The sequence below is a fragment of the Benincasa hispida genome, unplaced genomic scaffold, assembly GCF_009727055.1.
Source record: "Benincasa hispida cultivar B227 unplaced genomic scaffold, ASM972705v1 Contig588, whole genome shotgun sequence".
NCBI lineage: Eukaryota > Viridiplantae > Streptophyta > Magnoliopsida > Cucurbitales > Cucurbitaceae > Benincasa > Benincasa hispida.
In genome coordinates, this window is record NW_024064950.1 from 5,450 (window position 1) to 15,654 (window position 10,205).

At 33.9% G+C, this 10,205-nt stretch overlaps 1 protein-coding gene across 1 annotated transcript; it reads right to left on the reverse strand.

The window, feature by feature from the left end:
• Positions 1 to 201: 201 nt before the first annotated feature.
• Positions 202 to 1,240, reverse strand: LOC120069794 (protein PHLOEM PROTEIN 2-LIKE A9-like). The gene is made up of 3 exons (XM_039021607.1): positions 1,080 to 1,240; positions 826 to 926; positions 202 to 742 (listed from the first exon to the last, which is right to left on the reverse strand). Exons 1-3 carry the CDS (start codon positions 1,131 to 1,133, stop codon positions 373 to 375), a joined length of 525 nt encoding a protein of 174 aa, XP_038877535.1. The 5' UTR covers positions 1,134 to 1,240; the 3' UTR covers positions 202 to 372.
• Between the last annotated feature and the right edge of the window lie 8,965 nt (positions 1,241 to 10,205).

Consider the following 10,205-nt stretch of genomic DNA (forward strand, 5'->3'; position numbering starts at 1 on the left):
TAAGATTGCATCAAGGAGGACTATCGAACGCATATTGGAAGAATTTTGTCAGAAATGCTAATCTGAGTGGCACAGATACGCAAAGCTACTTATCAACTTCCTTTTTTAAGCGTAATTTAATTTAATTGTGCCTTTCGCATAAATTTTACAGTAGATTTTGATCGTTGATGTAAGTGGAATTGGCATATGAAAAACCAATAGTGGAGTTTAAATGAGATTGTATGGATTATTTAGATGGTAACATACAACTGTAATGGTCAAAGAGTGAAAGAAGAAAGAAAAGAGTGGTCACACATAGATAAAGAGAGGGTAGTGTCAAGTTTAGAGATAAGTATTCTAGTAAAAGAGAGAATGTGATGAGAAAAGGTTGGATCAAACTTTATTAACAAAGGCATGATATATGCGCAAGCCTCCCTTCCATCTGCCACCCCAGATTTCATAAAGGCCAAAGTACAGGGTGGTGTCCTCAGCTGAGCTTGGAATATTGATCTCGAAATTGCTGGGAAAGTTGACAGCCTTCGTTTTGAGATCCCTGGTATTGAAATAAAGCCTCTTCCAAGCGTAGGATCCTGACTCTCCAACCTTAGCCATCAGGAACACTGGACTGTTATCCCACCCAAACGCATCAGGCTTTAGGCCGACTTTGAACCCAATCCTATATTTGCTCCCTGCTTTTGCCCCCTTGTATATTGCTTTTACTTCAAGCCATGTCACTTTGATTGCTTCTGCATAGCTCTCTTCCCTAATTGCAATTCATTCATTCCAATTTCATTCATATATATATCCCATTCATATATATAATTACAAGGCATGGTGGGTGCTTACTCTATGTTTCCCTTCTCAATTTCCCACTGAGTGTCATCGGAGCCCCATGCTATTTTCAGGTCTCGTGGTGGTATAATTACATTCTCATGTTCATCTTTCTCCTGCCATCATTTTATATCATATCATATATAAATGTCTTTCCATTACTCACTGATTGAGTTTCATGCAAAGTAAAAACATTAGAATTTCAGGAACCCCCCGCCCCACCCCCCCCCCCCCCCCCCAAAAAATAAATAAATAAAACAGAGACGTACACTTGGAGCCGTATATTTCTTTTTCTTCTCAGCTTGTCCTCCTCCTCCACTCATTGATTGTAAGCTTCTTTTGTTTCTTTCTCCTGCTCGAACCAATGTCAAACTCTTAGTTTCTCATTCTCACCACCTCCTTCCATATATATATATATATATAAATATATAGGTCTTTTTAAAAGGAATATAATCGGTTTATTATCAGACAAGTATGAAAGTTTTTTAACTAAATCTTTTTATTTACAACACAACACAAACGCATCAAGCAACCCCAATCTCTAACTTTTACTTATTCCTGTCTTCATCTTCATACAGAATATGTCACTTTCATTTCGGATGAAGTATTCATATTCTTTAAGCTGGTTACCAATTTAGTCTGTAAAATTTTGAAAATGTCTAGAAAATATCCTCTGCTAACTTTTTTTTAAAAAGACCGAACGGTGGGTAATTATGGTGCCCAATATCTGCCTTGTATATTTATTAATAAAAATATGAGTTTAGTTCAATAGTTAATACATTTATACATTTTTTAAGAGGTCGTAAGTTTGAATTCTCTAAAAATATCCGATAATGATAATAACAATACTAAATGAAAATATGGTAGAATTTTAAGAATTTGTATTTTGAAAAGATAATCAGTAGTTGTATTGTAAAGGGTATTGCGGCCTCTGATTGTGAATAAAATATCAGGCCGTTTTTTTCGGAACATGTTATCAATTGAGCATATAATCACATCATATTACCATGCATTAGTTTTCCAAATAGAAATAAGATTGAAGACTGATTTTAGTCCATTAGAAATACTTTAAAACATATTTGTAGTATTTTTGGATGGATAATACATATAACTTTAAAATTCTAAAAACAGTTAAAGAAACTTCTTTTAATTCAACAATATTTAAGGGTGGAGAGTTGAATCAAACGGCCGTATCTTAGCTATTTGAACTATGATTATGTTGACTTTAGGTGAAGTACTCAATTGGTGATTATTCCAAAATTGCTTACAAAAATATCACACTAAGAAAAGTAATCTTTTTCCCCCAAATATCACCCAAAGACTTCAAGCACAAGTGTTAATATTTGTTAAAAGTGAGCATAACTCGTGATAATTGATATGCACTATTTCACTTGGATCGTCATAGATTAAAATCGGTTGTATTCAAAAGAAGAAAAGAAAAGTGTTAATACTTGAGACTCGAGTCAATTATGATGGTAAAGACAAGAAAGTTATTGTCCACCAAGAAAAAAGAACATATAGCATAAAAGTATGAATTGCATAAATCAAAGTGAAAGGAATAAACTTTAGAAGGAAAAGAAATGAAAAAGATGAGTATCTTTGGGAGGTAACAGAATTCCTGAAGGATGAAACATAAAGTAGAAACTTCTGATATAAGGCCAGATATTACAAATTCTGAGGGAATCAAATTCTCTATCAATGGTTGAGGCTAAAAGGTTGCTTTTTTTAATTTTTTTTTTTTAAAATTACAATACAAGAAAAATTTTGGATCGATCATTTATTTATAAAGGACATTATAGTGATGTCAATGTGATATAAAATCAAGTTGGCAATGGCAGTTTCATTTTTTGGCTAGAAGAGGTTTGATCGATCTTTTTCTAGCCGCCATTTGTTTGTTAGCTAGCGGTTTTGATTTCGTGTATTATCAACAAAAAGAAAAAAATATCAAAACCCAAATTCTTGACTTGCAAGTAAAAGATATGCTTATTCATTTATTTACACCCTACTTTTCTGGCTCTCTCGGTTGTTTCCATCTCTTTTAGAATTGTTTTCTGGAAATTTGAGTTGATCGGCGGCTTAAACTTAAGCTCGCTGGTGTGCCAACCTCCTTTTGTTTCAATTTAAAAAGAAGAATATGAATATATAAAATATAGTTTTTCTTTCTAGACATCCAAATGCTTAGCTTTGCTTTAGACACATCCCACATGCACGCACGGCTGAATGGTGAATGCTATAAAAATCGGATCATGATGTTTTTGCTATTCTTTCTCCATTTTTCTTCTTTTCTAAAATTACACATACACACATGAAGTGAAATGAACCGATTTTTCAGCATTTATTAACAAGACATCACTACACGCGTGCAGTGTTGGAAGCGTGTGATGGACACTCGCAAATAAATAACCAACAAACGATTATTTGAAAGGAAACAAAAACACTTTTAATTGAAAGACTCTTCAAACTTGGTTCACACTTTTGATTGAACTCTCTTTATGTGTTCTTCTCTACACACTTGGATATATCAATAATGTCAATGTCAATCTTATTTTAGGGTTATCATGGGTAAATTTAAATACATAACTCACACCCTAATTAAATATATATGGAACAATTAAAATCCTACACTTAATTTATGTGAAACTCTACTCAATTAACTCTTACGTTAACATACTTAATTAACTCTCATCTTTTAATTTTTTTTCAACTCTCATAAATTAGTTCATCTATAACCTCTCATAAATTAATATGCTTAATTAACCTACATCCTTAAATTCATTTGTAACTTATCTAGTTAAATAAAACATGTTTAACTTTCAATATTCCCTTTAAACATGTTTTCTGAAAACTTCAAGCAAAGTTCTTAACTTGTTAAACACATCAACTTTGAGTGGCTTCGTGAAAATATCTGCAATTTGATCTTCAGTCTTCACATATTCAATATGAACTTCTTTTCTTGAAATGCAATCTCTGATAAAATGAAATCTTGTATCAATGTGCTTGCTATGATCATGAAACACTAGATTCTTTGTTAAAGCAATTGTTGACTTATTATCTACATGTATCACAGTTGCATTATCTTGCAAAATTCCAATTATCTTCAACAAATTCCTTAACCAAATTGCATGACAAATAATGAGGCTACAACGACATATTCTGCCTCACAAGTAGATAATGTCATAATAGGTTGCTTCATAGAACTCCAAGTAAATGCAATATTACCAACAAAGAACACATATCCACTTGTACTTTTTCGGTCATTAACCTCTCCAACCCAATCACTATCACAATAACCTTCAAGCTTGAATTCTTTAGATGAAGAATAAAATAATCCATAATCAACTATACCTTTGAGGTAACGAAGAATTCTCTTTGCCACTTTCAAATGAGTAATTGTAGGAGATTCCATAAATTGACTCACCAATCCAATACTGAAAAGAATATCTGGTCGTGTGCAAGTCAAATATCTCAAACTTCTGATTAAGCTTTTGAAAGATGAAAGAAAACAACATCTCCTTTTTCATGTTTGGACAGTTTTATCCCAATTTCAATTGGAGTTGTGACAAGATTAGGATTGATCATCTTGAACTTCTCTAGCATATCGTCCTTAAGAGATATAAATACTTTCCTCTGACTGCTTCACCTCAATGCCAAGATAATATGACATCAGTCCAATATTTGTCATTTCAAATTTTTGGGTCATTGTCTTTTTGAGATCTTCAAACATACTTGCACAATTTTCGGTAAAAATTAAGTCATCCACATATAGACAAACCAACAAAATATCTTCACGATCACTAGTCTTAATATATAGAGAATGTTCATAAGGACATCTCAAATATCCGTTGTCAAGGAAATATCTGTTGATTATGTTATTCTATATTCTAGGCATTTGTTTCAATCCGTACAACGCCTTCTTTAATTTCAAGACTTTATTTTCTTGATCTTTCACAGCATAGCCAAGAGGTTGTTCTAAGTATACTTCTTCCAAATATCCATTCAAGAATGTTGATTTAACATCCATTTGAAAGATTTTCCATTTACTTTGAGCAACAATTGCAATTAACAACCTTATGGTTTCCAAGCGAGCAACAGAAGCAAGTAATTCATCGTAGTCCATACCTTTTCTTTGAGAGTAGCCTTTTGCAACTAATCTTGCCTTATGCCTCTCCACTTATCCCTTTTCATTTTTTTTTTGTCTTGAATACCCATTTGACACCGATTTCTTTCTTTCCACTTGAAAGAGTAGAAAGTTCCCATGTATCATTCTTCTTTATGGCCTTTATCTCTTCATCCATGGCAGTCTTCCACTTTTCATCTTGCAAAGCTTCTTCAAACTCAATTCAAAAGGCTCACTGTTACAAAAAGACAAAAAAAGAGTAAGATTTATAAAACTGACTTAACTCTTCAGTCTCATCATATAATGTCTCGTAAACTTCTCATGCCACGAGGTCCTTCACTTGAACTTGTAGATGATGAAGTGTGCTTTTTGTGGAGTGATTGGCGACACTGGTGGTGTTGATGGAAAAGAACAATGTCACTAAACTCATCAATCATCAATTAGGAAAAAGTAAAAACTTATAGTCTTTTGGTTCATCATTCTAATTCCATGTTGCTTCCTCATCAAAACACAATATCTCTACTTACCATTTTCTTCTCTGTAGCAGGATTATAAAAGCTTGTAGCCTTTTGAGCTTGTATCATAGCCAACAAAAATACGCTTCTCACTTTTATCATCGAGCTTCCTACATTTCTGATAAGGTATAGTACATAAGCGTATTGGGTTGTATGTCCTAAAACTCACAGTTTGTAAAGTTGAACATTTTCTATTATCAATAAAAGATGTTATTCTCGATAAAGTTGTTTGTTGAATATGTAAATTGCACTTGTAAAAACTAAATCCAATAAACTAAGATCCATGACTATTACATAAATACTTGAACTTTATGTGGAGACATAAGATGGATCAAGTTCGAGTAATAACCAAAACGATTTACAGTATATGAATAAGGTTGGGTATCTTATTCTGGTAATACTATCGATGTGGCCCGCTTTGTAGATAGTATAAAATGACATGATCCTAAATCGTTCATGGGGAGACATGAGAAGTGGGGACGTCCTATGCAACGAATTTGCATAAGATTGGACCAAAAAATAAGTCATTCTTACTTTATAACGTTGTTTACTGTTTAAGGCTGACTGTTTCGAATAAGATGCCTAGGTAACTCGACCTTAATCCTAAGCTACTATGGATTCCTGTTTATTCAGGATTATTCTTAGATTTGTATAGGTGAGGGTTGGTTTCAAAGCGCCGACTCAATAAGCCTACATTTCAAAGGTAAGACCAGGTAGATAGCTAGGGACATGAGTGTTGGGATTGGTATCCTAAATCTCCTTGAAATCTCGTAGCTTGTAAATTTGTAATAAACATATTGTTGTTAATAAAATAATGTTATTTTATAAGCATATAATCAATCCATTAAACTAAGATCCGAGGTTATTTTATGTAATTTAAACAAGTATGTAGATGTTGGGGTTGATCCCCTAAAGTCTCGTGTCCTGTAGTTTGTAAAACAGTTTGTACGAACGCTTGTGATGTATAATATATGATATTTTACTTCACTTCTTGATTTTGCTCAGTTGAATGTTTTATTTGCTTTACTAAAACCAATAAAACTAAAATCCCTGGTTTCTGTATGTAACTTAAGCATGTATGTGGTGACATACAAGTGGATCATGTTTAAGGGATAACCAAAATGGTCTATAGTATATGGATATAGGAGGAAAACCTTATTCTGGTAACGCTACGGATGCAACCGCGTTGTGGAATAGTTACAAGTGTTGTAACTTGTCACAGATGGTCTGATCCTGATCATTCATGTAGGGGACATGCGAGTGGGGGCATCCTATACAAAAGAGTTGTTATAAGACCTGACCACGAAGTGTTAACGTCTCGTTATATACACCGTTCATGACAGAGACTTCACTTCAGTAGAATGACCATAGGTAACATGACCTTAATCCTGAGTGAGTTGGGAACTCTTGCCATTGAGGGCGGTCCTTTGAATTTGCATGGGTATGAGTGGCCAGTTCGCCAACTCAAACCTAACACTTTTGGGAATTCGTCTGATTTGGGGGCTGGGAACTCAGCTACACAAGATAGAATTCCACTCCATTCCTCGAAGCAGGGGCAAGTAAATAGATAGCTCCCTTAAGGGCTGATTCCAGAGCTTGAACGATGTGGCGTCAACACCTTCTCTTGGCCCGAGAGGTGTTATACACATAGTTGGACCTATGTTTGTATTGTTCATTAGAGGGATCAGTGGTACTTAAGGAGTGAGATGTAACTACAGGGGCAAAACGGTAATTTGGCCCAACTGTACTTACGAGCATCTGTGAAGGGTTATCGTACTCATGATTGGTTATATCCAATAGACACGGAAATATATCTATGGTAAGAAGAGTTTAACTGTCGATTTTTAGTGGAATATTGTAAGTTAACGGATGGTAGATCGTGTGGCTAAAGAGTTTAGTCAGCTATCACATACGTTGGAGCTTCGAGCCATAGGTCCATAAGGTCCCCTTGGTAGCTTGAATAAAGTTGAGAATAAGTTTTGGGTCAGTTTAAAATGTTCAAATTGACAAAAGGAATAATTAATTGAACTGGTATATAAATATGATTTATATCAAGTAGAGGAGAAACCACTATAGTTGATATATGATATTAAACTATAGATTAAGAATATAATATGATTATATTAATTAATTGGGCAGCTATGTGATAATTGGTCAAGTTTTTCTCCGGATTCGTGTGAAAGTGGGAAGTTTGATTCAGTTCTTGTAATTGAAGAATAAAAATGAAAATAGTTTTCATTTTTGAAATATACACAAAAAGAGATCCGAAGAATCGCTCACAGTATGAAAGCATACGGTCGCTTAGCGTTGAGAGCCTATACGATAGTGCCCGTCTTCCTAAACGATCGCACACCTGCATACTAAACGATCGCCCGCGATTTCTAAACGATTGCTTAAGTTTACTACACGATCGCTTAGCACGACGAGCAGAAATAAACGATCGCTTATCTTTTGATAGACGATCACTTAGCTAAACCTACACAATCATGTACCCCGACCTAAACGACAGGCACCCAATTATACGATGGTCATCTCTTTCTTCCACTTGCTTATTTGTTCTACACGATCGCCTTTCCTCATTCCCTCTACCAATTCCATCAAAGTCCACCCTTTGGATTCTCACTCTGAGAATACCAAGGGCTTCGAGTGGTGGTGACGTCCTCGATTTTTTTTTTGTTTGTGCGTTGTTGATCGTATAGACGACTGTGGTACTGCTAGGCGACTGATTGTTGGATGATAAAGAGCATGAGGAGTTCACTTTCGTTGGATCAAGTTCGATTGAAGACTATCTTCAACTGGTAAGATTCTCGGTCTTTTGTATTTGTTTGTTAAAGCATGCTAATAATTAGTGTTTACACTGCATATTTATTTGTTAGAATGTATGTGTGGTAATTCTGTCACAATGAAATCAGAAAGATCTGCTTCCGCTCATAGACACTCTTGTTTAAGAATTCCTTCAGTAGAGACATACAAGTGGATCTTGTTTAAATAATAACCTAAACGGTCTGTAGTAGATGGATAAGACTGAGTACCTTATCCTGGTGACATACGGATACGGCCCACTTTGTCGGTGTTACAAGTGTTGTAAAGTGCTACAAATGATCTGATCCTGATCATTCATGTGGAGACATGTGTGTTGAGGTTGATACTCTAAATCTCATAAAGTTCTATAGTTTGTAAACATTATTAAACAAACTCATTATGTATTTAATAAAATATATGATATTTTATTCATTGTCTATAAAATATATGATATTTTAGTTGCATTAATCACAAACAAATAAACTAACATCCAAGGTTATCTTTGTAACTTAAACATGTATGTAGAGACATATGGGTGGATCATGTTTAAGTGATAACCTAAATAGTCTGTAGTAAATGGATAAGGCGAGGTACCTTATCCTTGTGACACTACGAGTATGACCTGCTTTGTAGGTGTTACAATTATTGTAAAGTGCTATAAATGATCTTATCCTGATCATTCATGTATAGACATGCGAACGGAGATATTCTATACAAAGGAGTTTGTATAAGACCGTACCACAAAATGTTTAGTCTCATCATATAACGCCGTTCATAATAAAGACTTACATTTCATCAGGATGACCATAGGTCACATGACCTGAATCTTGAGTGAGTTGTGAACTCCTACCTATGAGGATGGTCCTTTGATTTGTATGGGTAAGAGTGGCCAAATCGTCGACTCAACAAGCCTACCATTTTGAGGATTCGTCTGATTAGAAAGCTAGGAACATAACTATACAAGATGGAATTCACTTCTTCCCCGAGGCAAGGATAAGTAGATAAATTTCTCCCTTAAGGATTGATTCCCGACAGTTAACGGATGATGAATAATGTAATTAAAGAGTTTAATTAATTATTCATGCACAGTTGAAACTTCAAACTACAGGTTTATAAGGTCCCCTTGGTAGCTTAACAGGATTTAGTTGAGAATCAGTTTTTGGATTAATTTGACTTGTTCAAATTAATGGAGGGCTTTAATTATATATGATATAATTAAGTTGTTTTAATTATATGCAATATAATCGTCATAATGTATTTGATACATTATAGCTTAATGAGAGGAAATAAATACTTGAATGAGATTCAAATATAGTTTCTATGAATTGGATTCATAGTTGTTGTATTAAATATAAATAAGATTTATATTAAATATCATATAAAAGACAAAAGAAACTATAGTTTATATTGTATGTGATACAATATTAAAACTATAGGTTATATGTTATATTTGATATAACATATAATTTAATATTATTCAAAATATAGGTTTATGTTTATATTTGATATTAACATATAATTTAATATATATATATATATATATATATATATAATATAATAAATATAATATATTATTCTTTTCTCTTCACCCACGTAAGTGGGTGGTGGTTATTTTTGGCAAGTAAAAAAGAAAAAGCTTCTTCTTTTTCTTGCAAGAAGAAGGTTGGTCAATCAAAATTGAGAAAGTGTAAACGACAGAAGTGTTTTGTGTCTTTGAGTTTTTTTTGGTGAAAATTCTCAATCCATCCTCTACATTAAGTTTTCCCTCAAAATCCAAAATAGCCAAAGCCTACCACTCTTGGGTTCTCACCCTAAGAATACCAAGGTAACATTCATGGTAGTGTTCGGTTTTGTTCGAGGTTAATCTTGAATAAGGTCTTCAAGGAGTTCGTGATTTGTTCAAGGGAAAACGTGAAGAAAAGGTCTTCAAAGGTGAGGTTTCTTGAAACCCTTTCTAAAGC

Excerpts from the sequence above, each read along its gene's own strand:
- LOC120069794 (XM_039021607.1), bottom strand. The coding sequence starts at position 1,133 with ATGAGTGGAGGAGGAGGACAAGCTGAGAAGAAAAAGAAATATACGGCT. Across the intron at positions 927-1,079 it reads AGAAATATACGGCTCCAAGT|GAGAAAGATGAACATGAGAA; the intron begins GTACGTCTCTGT and ends AAATGATGGCAG. Across the intron at positions 743-825 it reads ATTGAGAAGGGAAACATAGA|GGAAGAGAGCTATGCAGAAG; the intron begins GTAAGCACCCAC and ends AATTGCAATTAG.